The sequence below is a fragment of the Megalobrama amblycephala genome, linkage group LG11 (genome assembly GCF_018812025.1).
Source record: "Megalobrama amblycephala isolate DHTTF-2021 linkage group LG11, ASM1881202v1, whole genome shotgun sequence".
Lineage (NCBI taxonomy): Eukaryota > Metazoa > Chordata > Actinopteri > Cypriniformes > Xenocyprididae > Megalobrama > Megalobrama amblycephala.
This window is the reverse complement of record NC_063054.1, coordinates 32,008,806-32,026,120: the sequence shown is the minus strand read 5'-3', so window position 1 is coordinate 32,026,120 and position 17,315 is coordinate 32,008,806. Positions and strand designations below refer to the sequence as shown.

Sequence of the window (17,315 nt, the reverse complement as noted above, 5' to 3'; positions counted from 1 at the left end):
GGTAGAATGTAAGACTAAATAAACTTATTTATTGGATGTTTTCAATACTAGTAATGCTTTGGTGAAGTTGTCCTGTCAATTAAAATGCATGAAGAAAAAGTTCCATGTACACAAAAAATGACATCTGTTAAATGTACAAGTTTACATCTTGACTAAAATTAACATTGAAATCCACTATTTCACCCCAAAATCTAAAATTGTCATTGGTGTATTGTTTTTATTACTGAATTTTAAATAAATTAGCATAAATAGAATGATAAAAAAAACATTGTTTTACTCAATTTGTTTATTATTTAAAGTTTCTATAAACCGAAACCCGCTAAAAAACTTCAAAACTCCTGACCTACACATTTACGTCATTACTAAACTCTGCGCTTCAGACTTTTATTTTGAAAACTGAAATAAACTACATATAAATAGACTACATAAACCCTTGTTATTTTTCACATGATAATTTGGAGTCTTAAATTCAACCCCGCCTTCTAATGTGCAGTGTGTTTAATAACTAAAATGTTATATTAACCTGCTACACATGATAGAATCCGTCCTTGAGTCGTTTGAGTAAATCAAAGTCAAAGCATCGATTACGCCCAATTGTATTCTACGGTCATAATCCATAGAACGAGAGTCGACTCCGCTAAAGATTTGACTCCTATGATTCAATCGTGCGCCTAATCTTTCAAGGGAGCCGAACATGCTGAAGACTCGGTTCAAAGAGTCGACTTCAGTAATCAAGCGCGTCCTCAGAGCGCTCTACGCTTTCAAGGGAGGACATGCGGCGATAGCAATGAGGAGCTGTACATAGGATATCTAAAGAACCATTCGGCTGAGTCCTCTATGATTCAGCCACAATTGACTATATCACATTACCACCCAGTTCAAGGTGAGTTTTAATCGGCTGTGCGGAAATTTGCCGCTCAAAATCCACAGAAAATTTGCTATCATGGCTAAACCTGCTAATGCTAACTGCCTAGTCAGCCGTTTGCTTCATCGATAAAAGTAATTGCAAATTCATAATGACCCTATAAACCAGTCAGTATCGTGTATGAATTTAATATTAGCTGTGTTATGGATGTAAATTTGCTGGAGGTTTTATATTCAGTGTGGTATTGTTGACAGTAGGTATGAATTAAATGGTCGAATTTCGTGCCAGATCCGTCCAGATTTATCAATAATCCTGCATAAAGATGAATAAACTCCATGTTTACCTGTGTTAACTGAGCTTTAGGTATTGTTTCCAGTAGCTGTTGTACAGGTCAACCCAAACAGGTCATGGTTAAACTGTGAAGAGTGAAGGAAAACACAGGGTCTGAAGGGGATAGTAATCTGTACTGGATTAAGACTGGATTATAGTTTTACAAGGACACTGGCCCGTTACAACAGCCAACAAGTAATGTAAATATGATGACTATGATAATACCTCAGATGCATATCCTCGACAGGATCAAAATAAACCTTATCAATGGACACATGACGTCACAAGACTCAACCCAGATGTGGTTGTGGAAAGTTAACTCGTGTTTTTGTTCAGATCTGTTTTGATGTTGAACTATTGTGAAAGCCAATGAAGCTGAGCAAAGGATATCACTGGTATTTCTAATAAATATTTTTCTGCTTAATTTCAAACAGTTGTTTTTGTTGTTTTGAGTAGTGTCATATTTGAGCTATTGCTTGGTGAATATATCTACCTAATAGGGACAAGCCACATGTTTACCTGGTTTTTGAGAGATGGAGGTAATGATTTACTACTAAACAGTGTGTTTGAGTTCGACCAAGTCGACCATTTATCAGTCGCCCCTCAAGAGAGAATCGCAGTAGATTGAACATTGATGTCAGGCCCAATCGTGTGCAAATGAAATTTGCATACATATTCATTATGTTTTTTCATTCATGCTGCAGTGCATATAATAAATTGAGATGGATTATATCACCCACTGTCACTAACTTTTAAGACAAATGTTAAAATTAAAGCATTTAAAGTGTTAAAGATATCTTCTGCTTGTGCATCACCATTTATTTGATATAAAAAAGTAATATTGTGAAATATTATTTCAATATAAAATAATTATTTTCTATTTTCAGAAATCATTTTAATAATATGCTGATTTGCTGCTCAAAAATTCTTATTATTATCAATGTTGAGACAGTTGTGCTGCTTCTTTTGTTTCATAAATATCTTTACAATCACTTTCTTAAATATTTTTGTGGAAACCATCATACTTTTTTTCAGGATTGAATAGAAAGCTCAAAAGAACAGCATTTATTTGAAACGGAAATCTTTAGTAGCATTATAAATCTCTTTACTGGTACTTTTGAGCAATTCGATGCATTTTTGCTGAATATACTCAAGTCACCTTTATTTATATAGCGCTTTTTACAATGCAGATTGTGTCAAAGCAGCTTTACAGTGATGTACTAGGTATTACAACTAGATTAGGACTCCCAAAGTCATCTGTGTCTTCAAATGTTTAACAGATTTATAAAAATCATGCTGTTATTATTATTAGCTTCCTTGACTTTTAAAGGTTTTGTTGCTCAAGTTTCTAACAATTGAGTATTGGTGTATGATGCATTAGGTTTGAATAAAGTAGTGTCAGCTTCGTCATGTCGGACTGGTTCATTTAGGAGCATTAAGCCAGTTGTCATCATCTGGAAGAAAGTGACCTGTGTGATTAGTGTTCGTTCTCATTAGATGTTGGCACAGTCGCTAGATTCATCCGAAATACGTTGACTGTAGAGTTAAGCCTGGGATAAGCTTACAGCTTGATGAACAGAGGCTCATCTGAATCTCGCACAGCTGCAGTTTGATACGAGTGATCGTTTAGCTTTCTAGTGTATGCATCCTTTAATTAATAAGATGTGACTCTATCTTATGCTTGTTTTACCAGGATTATTATTATATTTCTGGTTGTGATCATCTCTTAACTGGCTCTAAACTTTTCTTGAATGAATGATTGAATGGAATTATTTCAAGCTTGGGGTGGCTTAGGGGTTTGCAACTTGGAAAGACTGGAATAGAGTGTAGCAGTAGACTTTGGATGTGAAAATCCCATTTTCTCAAAAAAAAATTCAGAGAACGCAACCTTTAAAGCTTCTGTAAAAGGTGCAAGTCTCTTCTGTAGTTCTGTTTAATTGCCAGATTTTTGTTGAACAGACATCCGCAATGTTGTCCTTATCATGTGACCTACCAGCGTCAGTTGCGTCACTTCACCTCCATTCATAAATCCCCTCCTGTAGCCTCATGGGATAGTAAAGTGTCCAGCAAATGCACACTTCAGAATCTCACTGGAAGTAGCAGGTCATCCGGGGACTATTCGCCCACTTTTTTTCAAATACTATGTATTTGAAAATACAATGCGATTAAATTTCATTAAAGGTGCCCTAGAATCAAAAACTGAATTTACCTTGGCATAGTTGAATAACAAGAGTTCAGTACATGGAAAAGACATACATTGAGTTTGAAACCATTGTTCCCTCCTCCTTATGTAAATCTCACTTGTTTAAAAGACCTCCGAAAAACAGGCGAATCTCAAAATAACACTGACTGTTGCGTAACAGTCGGGATCATTAATATGTATGACCCCAATATTTGCATATGCCAGCCCATGTTCAAGGCATGGAGTATTAACGTCTGGATCTGTGCATAGCTGAATCATCAGACTAGGTAAGCAAGCAAGAACGATAGCGAAAATGGCAGATGGAGCAATAATAACTGACATGATCCATGATTACATGATATTTTTAGTGATATTTGTGAATTGTCTTTCTAAATGTTTCTAATGTTCATGTTGCTAATGTACTGTTAAATGTGGTTAAAATTACCATTGTTTCTTACTGTATTCATGGAGATGAGAGCTGTCGCTATTTTCATTTTTAAACACTTGCAGTCTGTATAATTCATAAACACAACTTCATTCTTTATAAATCTCTCCAACAGTGTGTAATGTTAACTTTAGCCATGGAGCACTATCAAACTCATTCAGAATCAAATGTAAACATGAAAATAATTACTATACCAAAGTCCCTTTAAGACAAGTCATTTCACTCGGCGGCCATCTTTGAAACGCCTCTTGGGCATCCTGGGCATCATGCAGCTCCTATCTCTTTGAATGGGGAAACATCAGATTCTCCAAAACTGTTCGTCAACCTTATGATTACATTTCATATTTGAAATCACCAATGAAATCTAACAACAACCGACTCATAAATATAGTTTCTAAATGCTCGAATCATGACAAAAAACCTGTATTTTTTTCAGGCTGGATCAAGCTAATGCGCATGCGCAGACCTAAATGCGCGTCTCTTCGGGGGCGCGCGTCTGACTGTTTCTATAGAAACCGGTGATTCTAACGGCCCCTGAAGTGACGCGTGACTTTACCAGTCGGCGATTGGCTCTTTGCTTTAGAAGGCGGGACTTATTCCACCATATTGCGTGTTACACTTTCTCCCATTCAAAACAATACGAGTGACACGTCTTGTGTTATTCTATAGTCTTTGACTATACTCACATGATCCGACGCATGCATGTAGTATGCATGACGAACATCTTGTATAGATCCATTTGAGGGTTATATAAGCTGTGTGAACTTTGTAAATGCACTGTTTTATAGTCGAGAGCTCGGGGGGGCAGGGAGCGCGTGATTTAAAGGGGCCGCAGCCTAATTTGGTGCATAGTTAATGATGCCCCAAAATAGGCAGTTAAAAAAATTTAATAAAAAAAAATCTATGGCGTATTTTGAGTTGAAACTTCACAGACACATTCAGGGGACACCTTAGACTTATATTACATCTTGAAAAACTGGTTCTAGGGCACCTTTAAGCACGTGTCTCTGAACACTGACTGTTTCTATAGCAACAAGAGCTTCTAATGGCAGTTGCAGTGACGCGATGACTTTACCAATCGGCGATTGGCTCTTTTATTTAGAAGGCGGGACTTACTCCCCCATATTGCAATAATAAATACACAATATAATTCAAGTTTGGGGTTGGCAAGTTTTTAAACATGTTTGAAAGAAGTATCTTATGCTCACCATGACTTCATTTATTTGATCAAAAATACAATATTATGCAATAATTGCAATATTCTGAAATATTATTACAACTTTACCAATTTAAAATAACTGTATTCTATTTTAATGTATTTTGCTGAATTTTCAGCGTCATTACTCCAGTCTTCAGTGTCACATGATGCTTCAGAAATCATTCTAATATGCTGATTTGGTGCTTGAAGAAACATTTATTCTTATCAATGTTGAAAACCATTGTGCTGCTTTTTTGTGTGTGTGTGGCAACCATGATGTATTATTTTTCAGGATTATTTGATGAATTGAAATTTCGAAACAGAATTGATTTGAAATGGAACTCTTTTGTAACATTATAAATTACTAAGAAATGTGTGTTGTTGCCAGAAGCATTAATTTTACATTAGTGGTGTGAGGATGGGGTTCAGAAAGGTGTGTCTCAGAAGAATCCATGTTCAGTGTTTAAACCACTTAAAATAGTCTTTCATGATCAGGAAAGGTGTCATGTGTATACAAGCGTCTAATTGCCTTTGTCAACGTGGAGTTGTAATCTGTGAGATCAGCAAAACATAATCTTCTTTAGCAGGCGTTATGAGAATGGGGGAAGCCGTTGCTCTGCCCACCATTGCATGCTGGTACATATCCTATGATTATGAGAGCAAACATCTCATTAATGTTTTCTTAGTAGTGTTTAAGTAATTTCCTGATGGATTACTCATAAACATCCGAAATCCGCACCTGTTATTTCAACATGAACACAGAATTCACCTTCGACACACCTTGTATCCGCACAGTGTGTTGTTAAAATAGAGCCGAGTGCTTTCTGCTTGCTTTGGCTGTGTACACTGTTCCATGTGTCAACAATGAGCTGCTGCAGAAGAGTTTGAAGAGTAGCTCCCATTGGATGCAATGAATTTTTTAAATGCATAATTCTGTCTGTTTTGCTGTTCTTTAGCATTGAATCATGGCAGATGCCAAGCCGTCCTCTGACAGGCCTCAGAGGAAGATGTCCACTACAGGGGACAGTTTATACAAGGTGCTGGGATTGGAGAAAGGGGCCACAGCAGAGGACATTAAAAAAGCCTACAGGTGCAGTAAACCTTGTGTCATTACATGGATTTTTTTATTTTTTTATTTTAATATGTTCCTTGAAGTTCACTTATAATGTTAATACATTTTTTGCACAAAAGAACAAATGAAGAGTTTGGTTCCAAAACACTATAAATCCATTTTGATTTATTTGAGTAAAAATGTGTTTTCTTTACCAAGAAAGTGGCCAGATGAAAACCACTATTTTCTGTTTCAAACTTTCACATAGCACCTTTTGGTTATAAAAACATTAAAAATTAAAATCTAGATTTTGATTTTCAAAAGTTTATTATAAAACCGTATTATTATTATTTTTCCCAAAATGCAATAAATCCATGACACTTTTTTTTTTTTTTTTTTTTCAAAATTTAATTAATCCATCAATATAAAAGTTATTTTTCATATTGAAAATACACAAAGTAAGTTGATTCACATATATGACAGCCTCTGAACTTAGTCAATACTAATCGTTTTACAGGTATTTGACTAAAAATACATTCAGTCGTCACTCCCAAAATGAATTCAACGAGTCATCTTGTTAATGTTATAAATTACTTGAGTGCCTCATCTTCTTAGTCTCCTCACATAAATGATTACATTTATGTACACAAAGTAGATAAGGAAAACCAGGATGTCGGGTGTATTCAGAGCGCTGCCATTACTGTGTACAGTGTGTGTAATGGTGCGTGTGTAAAGGGAGACTGGCATTTGTTGGGTTTGGAAAGAAAGGGAGAAAACATGACAGAATAACACGGCGGATATCGCATTTTGCACAAAATTAATAAATGACTTTTCAATACCGAACAGATATAATACTGATTTTGGCGGAAACTCCATTTTTTTTTAAATGACATTTATTGCGTTTTGGAACCAAACTCTTCAAATATTTATGCAGAAAAACTATTATTTTCATTTTGACTCTGTCTGAAAAAAATCAATTTTTAAGGGGCGGCTCCTTTAAGTCTTGTCAGTAAAGTCATTGAATAGAAAAAAGTATCAATGCCCCCTCGCTATTGCACGTAAGCGTTTGTAAAGCATTATTCATATAAATCCATCATTTACAGACAAATTACGCATTATGAAATCATTTACTTGCGGTTTGTGATGCAGCTGCTTTCAGATTCAATACAGTTGGCTGATTCATCTTTCAACAAAAGCTTCTTTGCGAACTCTCCGTTACACTGTGCCTCGTTTACAAAACAAAATTTTTATAATTAAATCATGGCCTTTGTGATTTGAAAATCACTAAGCAATATCGCAATTTCTATTTAATGTTGGTATATTGTGGAGCCCTAGCCTAAACTGTTTGTGTGTATGTGTCATTCACTGAAATGCAAATTTAACTGCAGCCAAGTGACTTTGCGCAACTTTGTTGTTGTAATGTATTGGTAAGTCAGAATGCATATATACATTAGCCAAAAGTCTATCTGTCTGTTTTACGTGTTATTTTTAACAAGCCTATTTATAGATGTGTAGTCAGATTTAAGTTGAACTAACTTAATCATTTTTAATCATTTCAATTGAGTTGTTTGTTCTGCAAACAGGGTTTCTACACAAGATTCATGTTAAGAAATTCTTTGTTTTTAAAGAAAACTAGCTCTGAAATACCATCCTGACAAGAATCCGGACAACCCAGAAGCTGCAGAAAAGTTCAAAGAAATCAACAATGCCAATTCAATCCTCACCGATGAGACCAAGCGCAAAATCTACGACGAGTATGGTTCCATGGGGCTCTACGTGTCCGAGCAGTTTGGAGAAGAGAGTGTCAAATACTACTTCCTCATGTCAAAGTGGTGGTTCAAGGTGAGAGCTCGTTTCCGCATAAACAGAGGTTTTATTTACAGCTGCATGAAAAAGGTTCATTACTGTAAACTCAATGTGTTGACTTCCACTGACATTCTGTGGTGACATTACTCAGAGATGCAGTTCTGAGGAAATAAGGAGTTGCGTGATTTTGCCTAGCACGAAAAAAGTTTGTTTAAAAATCTGTTTTCTAAGAAAGAATTTGTGAAATATTATTGGAAAGACAGCAATCAAAAATAAACAATACAGACTGCATGTATTCTGGGTTTTTGTCATCAGAAGAGATGAGTGGGCAATGGAAAACCTGGAATTAAAAAAAAAAAGAGCAGAATGATTGCAGAAGGAAATTGGTGTCACTCCAAACCACTACCATAATCTGAGCAGAACAGACGTCACGTTACTTAGCAAGCTTTGTTCTCTTTGAGATGCTACGTTCTGAATTTACTTTACAGATGATAGTGGCTTTTGATCCACATGCAGTCATTTTCTCAAATAGTTTTAATGCAGAAAGCAAGACAGCTGAACCTGATCAAAATGCTTTTTTTGATCTACAAAGCTATAAATAAATGCTGATGTGCTTTGTTTTTTGCCAATCATTTTCCGTGTATTTCAGCTTAGGAGCATTCAAAAAGCTACTCGAACTTTCTAGTATGATAGTGACTGACCGACTAGGACAGAGTAGTAGCTGGTGGTAGCATCTTGCTAACTTGCCTATCGCTGTGGCATTAAGCTTTCAACATGTGCCTTTCTGAGAGAGCCATCTATGATCTGAGGTCTTTGTCCTTTCCGCAGGCTACGGTCATGTGCTGTGCCGTTTTCTCCTGTTGCTGCTGCTGTTGCTGCTGCTGTTTCTGCTGTGGAAAGTGTAAACCACCAGAGGAGGATGAGAACTACCAATACGTGGACCCAGAAGACCTGGAGGCACAGATCAAAGCAGAGCAGGATGGAGGAGGTGAGCCTTGAGTTTGTTGGGAAGGGGAGCACTCTAATAACACTCTTCTTTTAGATGGATGACTAAAGTATTGTTTATCTGACAGTTTGTTGATGTTGGGAATTGGTCAAAAGAATTAGCAGTTTGAATCTTTCACTGAATGAACTCACTTAATCTGTCAGAATGGCTACAGAATCAAGCTATTATTGAACTGCAAATTATTACTTTCAGCAGTTTGTGATTTAAGTATTTCTATATATGTAAAATACCATTCAAAAGTTTGGGGTTGGTACGATTTTATATTTTTGAAAGAAATCTCATATGCTCACCAAGGCTGCATTTATATGATCAAAATACAGTGAAAACAGTAATATTACAATATTTATTTGAATATGTTAAAATGCATTTTCAGCAGTAATTAATCCAGTCTTCAGTGTCACGAGATCCTTCAGAAATCATTCTAAAAAATATTTCTTATCACAGTTGAAAACATTTTTGCTGCTTATATTTTTGCATTTAGTTGAAATAAAAATCTTTTGTAACATTACATATGTTTTTACGGTCACTTTTGATCAATATAATATATCCTTGCTGAATAAAAGTATTAATGTCTTGCAAAAAAATCTTACTGACCCAAAATGGAGTATAATTTTACTTTTTTTAATATATATAATATAATAATTTGCAGTTATATAGTTATATCCATTGAATTCATTTATTAATATCCAACACTGCTAACTATATAAAGTGTCTATTTTACAAGAGGAGACTAGATAGTCTTTGCAAAAGCCTCATCCGCAGTTGAGGAGGTGTCTGACATCTCTGCTGTCTCGGTAGAGACACGTGATGTTGCTCAGGTGGCGTGTACAGCAGGAACAAATTTAACAGATGAAGCAAAAAGAATAAACATGCAGCTATTTATAACTGATTTTGCATATATAGATGTCAGTTCTTTTGTTGGGTTGTCCTCTGAGGGTTGTTTATTATTAATGCTCATACTTAGAGATGGGGATTTCAACATCATAACAAATTGAAAAAATTAAGAATAAATTAGATATTGTCAAGTATAATCCGTTCTGATGGTTGAATTGTGCTTTTCTCATGTCTAGTCCTTTAAATATGAGATAAAAAAATATCACTGAGGACATGGAAGATGGATTGCCACAGATTCATATTAAATTGAATATTCGGAATCACCCATCATCTTCAAATGTTGCACTACATTTTATATTAATAGTCCAGTCCTGTATTCTGGTGTAATCTTGTGTTTGAAATGACCTGAAGGTGTGCAGTTTATCTTTTTGTTTAATGCTGAATTTAATGAAGTGTCAAATGAGACAGGACTCATTTCACTTGACTTTGATCTTTCAAGATGCGTATGTATCAGTCAGCTAGGACATTGTGTATTGAGCGCCTCTTGTCTTCCTGATGCTAATATAGCTTTTATATTATTTATAGAGTGCAAGCACAAGGTGTTTGGTCAATTTTGTTGTCTAAATTTAGCACTAGCAAATGAATGACAGTCAAGTTAAGTAGAAAAGAAATACTGGCACGTTACAGGTTTGATCCTGTAATATTGACACAACCTTTTTTGTGTTTAGGATTTTATTTACATTTCCTGTTATTCTTAAAAAGTGCCATCTTTTATATTTATGAATATTACCATTTTTTTTTTTATACATAAACCAAGTACATCATACAGATATTGCCCTTAATGTGTAGTAAGTGCATTTAAATGATGTTTGCATGTTTAAATGTTCAATTTAAAGGTATAAACCACCAATTTTTTGGCTATCCTAACAGCTGTGAGAGAGTACATTACAATGAAATCTTTCATGTGACTTGTAATGCCAGATAATGGTTTCCCTTTTACTCGACAGGTGAAACTATAATTATTGTCCAGCCTATACCTAGTCCTGGTCAAGAAATCTGCAATGAAACTTTACCGGATTCAAAATGACTTGTAAGATGAATATTTATCGCCAGCATGAGTCACTCCATTGTGAATGTCTACCTACAGAACCCTGTGTTTGTCCACGATTCACATCATCGTATTTTACTAACATTTGGATTACTGTGCCGCATTTGATGTTTGCGTTTGCTGTTACAAAGGCTTCGAGTTAGTCATTGCATCTAGTTTTCAGACTTTATTAAACATTGTAAGGCCCAACCTTTTGATGACCTCATTGAGGCTTATCAATCGGTGCCAGTACTTTCACAGCTCATTAAGTAGATCAAATGTTTTCCTTTTTAAGGAACTTTATGCAGTGAACTGAAACCCAAAGCCAGTGACTTGCATTACAGATCTGGAGATCTTGAGTTGTGTTTGCTTTACTAGGCCCATGCATGAACCTAAAGCTTTGCATGTGTGTGCTGTGGATGTCCTTGTTTTGCATGTTGTCAGGCCGAGCCTTTTTCTGCCAAGTACTTTGAACCTCCTGTAGATTTTGGAGTTTGGTGAGCAGGAGGTGGAAGGACACCATCTGACCCTTTAGTTCATGCTAGTGCCAGACCAAACAGCTGAGAAATTAATAACTTTCTAATAGTTAATATATTAATTGATTAGCATTATTAATTGTATTAATATTAACAATTATTGTTAATATTATAATAATATAGTAAATATTACATATTTTAAAGAAGCTAAAAAGGATGCATTTAATTGATCAAAGGGACAGCAAAAAACTTTTACAATGTTACAAAATATTTTCTATTTTAAATAAAAGCTATTTTTTTAAACTTCTATTCAAAGAATATTGTTGTAATACTCTTTGACAATATTACTGTTTTTACTATATTTTGATAAAAATAAATCCAGCATTTGTAAGCATAAGAGGCTGTTTTCTAAAGCTTAATCTTATTGGCCTCAAACTTTTGAACTGTAGTGTATATTATATATAATAATATAAAATAGTATAATATTGTGTTATATGAATTTAGTATTAGTGCAGTTTTCAGTCTTTTAGAGCAGTCTGATTATAATTTCCTCAGTGCATTCTTTGACCTAATGCGCTTGTTGTAATACTTTGCACTATAATTCCAGAAAATTGAATAATAGTGTGTAGTTTCAAGAGGACTGTTATAGTTAAGCGTTTCCCATAGGAAGACTGTGAGACTGTGGTCCCTCTAAGGGGGTCCAGGGGCATGCCCCTGGAAGATTAAAGTTAAATTTAAAGGGTTAGTTCACCCAAAAATGAAAATTCTGTCATAAATTACTCACCCTCATGTCGTTCCACACCCGTAAGACCTTTGTTCATCTTTGAAACACAATTTAAGATCTTTTTTATTAAATCCGATGGCTCAGTGAGGCCTCTATTGCCAGCAAGACAATTAACACTTTCAGATGCCTAGAAGGCTACTAAAAACATATTTAAAACAGTTCATGTGAGTACAGTGGTTCAACCTTAATGTTATGAAGCGCCAAAAAAAAAAAAAACACTTTATTCAACAATATCTTGTGATGGACGATTTCAAAACACTGCTTCATGAAGCTTCGAAGCTTTACAAATCTTTTCTTTCATATCAGTGGTTCGGAGCACGTACAAAACTGCCAAAGTCACGTGATTTCAGCAAACGAGGCTTAGTTACGTCATAAGTGTTTCGAAATTTCAATGGTTCACCACTGGGGGGGGGGCGTGACTTTGGCAGTTTGATACACACTCCGAACCACTGATTTGAAACAAAAGAAACGAAGGTCTTACGGGTGTGGAACGACATGAAGGTGAGTAATTAATGACAGAATTTTCATTTTTGGGTGAACTAACCCTTAAAAGTTAAAACTCACAGCACATGCAGAGATGAAGTTCATTGCATTCATTCACTGTGAACTGAGCCGTTCTGAGATGCGGAAAACGCTGGGTCACAAGCTAATCGTGTGAGCAAAGTGTGCACTTCACTTTGAAATGCAGTGCGAACACATATAGTTATTTAGTTAAATCAGTCTTTTGTGATTTGAATAGGGCACAATGCCATATCACGCTTTCGATATTAGTTTGACATATACTTTGTCAAAGCAATGGCACAAAACTCCGTTAGAGACATTAAATGTTATTATGAGATATTTTCGGTTCATTATGAAACTGTAGCGGCAAAGATTAGACTATGGCGGGCTGATTAAGCATTACTGCATAATGTGTTTTGTAACACAAATGTAATTATTGATGAGGAATTCAGTCTAAATAAAGGACAATGCTTAATAATAATTAAATTAGTAGTAGTAGTAATAATAATAATTTATTATTATTATCCTGCATTAAAACCACTTTGTTAGAGGATCTTAGGATCTGTCAGTGAGTGCGAGGATGAGTCAGCAGGAAATGGGATTTCTGTTGGGACGGTTGCGTCAGCATAAAGCAAAGCTGTCAAAGCAGGTTCATCTCATCGATAGAAACGCAATCAACACGAGCCGTCTCGCACTGAGGCACCGCTGGCCTGTCAGCGCAACCATCTGTTCAGCAATGTCATCTTCATCTCACCTCACATCTCTATGTATAGCCTTTTTTACCATCCCACCACTGTTTCGTGTCACACTTCTTTTTCTTTTGCTCTCTGTTATTTAAACAAGGTATACAGAGTGTTTTGAACAAATGCATTAAGAAATTCTCTAATTTCATTTTTTGCTGCACATGGATGCTTGACCGTTTAGTAGGACGGTGATTTGGAAGAGCTGCATCAGGGAAGGGAGGTACGTGTCTTGGAGCAGAGCCATGACCACCTTTGGACATATTACCAAGAAACCGCATCCACTATAGAAAACAGTGTAGGCCTAGTGTGCATATTCCCTGCTTGGAAAACCCACATATCCTTCATCATCCCATAAAACCTACCGGTAATGCATCTCAGTAAAACTGTATGTTCTGTCCATCTGGCTGTCTAATCCTCAAAATTGATGGCTTCATGCAAAACAGAAACAAATAGTCTATCTGCATGAATGCATGCACAACTTAATAGTACTGGTGGACCGATATGTCAGCTGAAATTTGGACTATTTTGAGATAGGCACCTGGTGATAATTCTGTAGACTTGGAAGATGAACAGAAGTGGTTGTTCTCTCTTCTCTCTTGGTAGTATAAATAGAGCATGATACCACCAATCAATGAGTGATGGATACTGCAAATTTCATCTTTTTATTAATATAATAAAAATTTTTACAAGTTCAGATGCAAAAGCCGCTAAACGCCATCTGTCAAAAATTAGACGATATTGAGCGAATGCTCTCCGCGCACATTGTTCATCAAATACTTTCGCTTCAAATCTGCTAACTCCCAGCGTCGGCCCATTCGAAAATACCACAAGTAGCAAGTAAACACAGCAGTGTTCCTTTTGCTGCTGTAAAACTGATGTTTTACTGTCTTGTTGTCCAAAGAGGTGGACTTAACAATGTTTTTGCAAAAAAAGACTCAAATTTGTTAAATGCCAATGAATTTATTAAAGTGACATTTTTGGAAATGAGGGATTTCAATAACTAATAACCTTTTCATTCAGCCATTAAAGTGAAAAGATTCTTAAATTCTTATTTAATTAAATAATGGTAAGATAATATCTGTATTTATATTGACTACTCTGCTCTTGACATTGTCCAAAATCCATATCGGTTGACCGCTGCTTTGTAGTTTTGCTGAAGTAATTGAAGTCATGATATTCAGATCCTAATTCTGTCCTTTATTGTCCATTTCATAGGCTCAAATGTCCCTATTTTGATTCAGCCCAGTTCCACCATCAACACCTCAGAGTCCATGCATTTCGCAGCCAGCCAGTCCGTGTACAACACCCAGAAATGAGCCACCTGCCTGGTCCTGGTCCCGGTCATCACAGAGGGGGTCCTGCTGATGGACTCTAAGGCCCCTGATGTAATACGCTGATCGCAGGGCATCATGGCACCAGGACTGAACTGTGCCACTGCGTCATACCCTGACTCTGACCCACTGCAAACGAGTGACTGTTTGCCAAAAGACAAGGAAGCCAATCTCACTTAATCTGTGTCTCCATTGGTGTGTATGTCTGTCTGTAACCACATGTTCATTTCCAAAAGCTATGAGACTGGTGCCGTTTTGCAGTGCTCCAGGAGGGAAGTGGGTTTTAATTTTAGGGTGTTTCTTTCTGGTTCTGGCTATTTATTTATTTTTTATTATTTTTTTTTTTTGTGTTAGAAGCATGGATGTGAGTGGAATGACCATGTGAGTGCATGCAAAGCAATAACAGCATGCCTCTACTATACAGCATAGGAACGTGTGCAAAACCCCTCCCACTTCTCTTCATCCAAAAGTGGAGCCATAACATGGCACCTTTTTTTTTTTTTTTTTAGTTCGCTTCTTTAGATGGGAGTTTTTCATTTTGAAGTTTGCAGTCATCTGTTACATTTTCATTATACTGCATTTCGTTAAAGATCAAATCGGTCAATCTTACGCAAATGGCAAGACATAGCTGCCTAATGACCCTTTCTGACCAAAGCCAAGGCAGACGCCTCAAATGTCAGCTAACGTGCCGTGCTTGGTATTCCAAGGTGTGTGCAATGGTCGTACATTTCCCTAAAATCAAAACACTTGAATATGCTGGTGAAAGTTGTTGTTTTTTTTTCCTATGCACTTTTTTTTCCTACTACCTTCATAGGAGGCTTCTAATGCAACTCTGATGGCTTCAGCCCTTATGGCTACTTATCAACTGCAAAAGCAAGAATATCTGTAAATGTGAATTTTTAATTTGTTCATAGGGGCTGAAATAGGATCAACCCTACTTTTGGCGAACGCTATGCCAAATCATGGAGCAAACCTATGCTTTCTTCATGCTCTTAGGGCATATGACAACAAAACGCAAATATTTTTAATGATCTTATTTATTTTTAATATCAATATTGAGATTGTGTATGACATTTTCTGATTGAAACGATGCACTGTGTAAACTTCATTGTGAAATTTTGGATCTGCAAGAGACTCGTGAATTTAGCAATAAGGAAATGCCCGTTGTGTTAAATGTGATGGACTCAACCGTAGTCAGGTTACTTTTAGAAACCCTACATTAGTTGCCAAATGTTTTCCCTATAAATTGTTGTTCCGAATGCCATAGTATATATTTGGATTGTACACCATTTTGTTTCTGTGTGCAAATAGTATTGTATGTAATAATTTCAAGTAGTGTATGGCCATCTGTCTGTTTTGGTTGTCATTTCAGGGGGGCATTTTCTTATAGCCAAGAAGTTTTCTTTTTTCCTGTTAAAAACTGGATATTGATTTCATAGAATAAACTTGCCAAAAGATAAAGAGATGAGGGCAGACATTCATTAGAAAGCACTGCGATATGATCTGCTTCCAAACCAACTGTTACTTTCTTTCAGAATATTTTTCATTCTTCATTTCTTTCTAATGGTACATTTCCATGCTCACTGGATCACTTCATTTCAATGGACAGGGCACATTTCAGCAATCAAATCTGGATTTTTTTTTTTTTGGCACTTTGTTTGGGGTGCAAATGATTTTAAAGCATTTGAGAGGTTTTGGCCTCTTCACCAGTGCACATATTAAGTTTTATGATGCTGTGTGTAGTAACCTGTTTGATGATGAGGGGGGAAAAGCCAAGGCTGGTCTGAATTTACCAATGGCCAAAACTTAGCTAAGAACCACGACACTACATCGTTACTTTCCTCCTGTTTTTATTCAACATGGTTCGTAATGCATCGCATATTTAATTGTGTTTATATTATTGAATCTGAATTCATTAAATAAATGGGGATTTGTAAAAATTTGCATTTGAGTTATTCTTATTGCAGTGTTGTCCTTTAAAACTAGCCATTCATAAGATCCATATCATGATTACATAGCTTTCAGGTTTTCATTTTTTAATTAGTACTATTAGTCTGGTTGGAAATGAATGGTAGCTTAAGTCTGCTATCTGGTTAACTTCACACTGCAGCTTCATGTGCTATAGTTGTACCCATAAGCTTGTAATCAGCTTAGAGTACAACTCCACACGCTCATTAACAGTCCTTTCAACATACTTAACAGGAAGTGCAGACTCAGATTTAACCATGGCGAGGGTCATGTGGAAAGGTTTGATTCCGGTGTGTGACGACATAGCAGCGGCAGCTCAGTTTCAATGCCTTTGCCGAAAAATTATTTGGCAAATTTCCTGGATGTTTGGGGAAGGTCTGCTTCTTTAAGCATTAAGATGCGTGTGTGTATATATATATTTTGCTTTTCTAAAAGCCATAATGACAATATTAAAAGGATAGTTCACCCAAAAATGAATCACATTCATGTCATTTCAAACCTGTAAACACAAAAGAAGATATCTTGAAGATTGCTGGTAACCAAGTTTTGGTTAATATTGACGTCCATTATATTAACAAAAAAACAACACTCAAAATATCTTACACATTTCACGGAATAAATTGGGACCAGTTTGGAACGACATGAGAGTGATTTTTATTTTTGGGTATAAATTTTCATTTAAATTTGTATGAAATAAACTTTCAACAA

General features: G+C 36.0%; 1 protein-coding gene across 3 annotated transcripts; it reads left to right on the top strand.

The window, feature by feature from the left end:
• The first annotated feature begins 701 nt into the window (after positions 1-701).
• Positions 702-16,579, top strand: dnajc5ga (DnaJ (Hsp40) homolog, subfamily C, member 5 gamma a). 3 transcript variants are annotated; one of them, XM_048207466.1, is made up of 7 exons: positions 702-883; positions 5,977-6,110; positions 7,700-7,913; positions 8,706-8,865; positions 10,725-10,807; positions 13,490-13,528; positions 14,524-16,579. In XM_048207466.1, exons 2-5 carry the CDS (start codon positions 5,986-5,988, stop codon positions 10,802-10,804), a joined length of 579 nt encoding a protein of 192 aa, XP_048063423.1. In that variant the 5' UTR covers positions 702-883; positions 5,977-5,985; the 3' UTR covers positions 10,805-10,807; positions 13,490-13,528; positions 14,524-16,579. The 3 variants fall into 3 exon arrangements, with proteins under 3 accessions (XP_048063423.1, XP_048063422.1, XP_048063421.1); XM_048207465.1 differs by lacking the exon at positions 13,490-13,528; XM_048207464.1 differs by lacking the exons at positions 10,725-10,807; positions 13,490-13,528 and having other exon boundaries at positions 709-883.
• Positions 16,580-17,315: the final 736 nt, after the last annotated feature.

Excerpts from the sequence above, each read along its gene's own strand:
- dnajc5ga (XM_048207464.1), top strand. The coding sequence starts at position 5,986 with ATGGCAGATGCCAAGCCGTCCTCTGACAGGCCTCAGAGGAAGATGTCC. Across the intron at positions 6,111-7,699 it reads GACATTAAAAAAGCCTACAG|AAAACTAGCTCTGAAATACC; the intron begins GTGCAGTAAACC and ends TTGTTTTTAAAG. Across the intron at positions 7,914-8,705 it reads TGTCAAAGTGGTGGTTCAAG|GCTACGGTCATGTGCTGTGC; the intron begins GTGAGAGCTCGT and ends TCCTTTCCGCAG.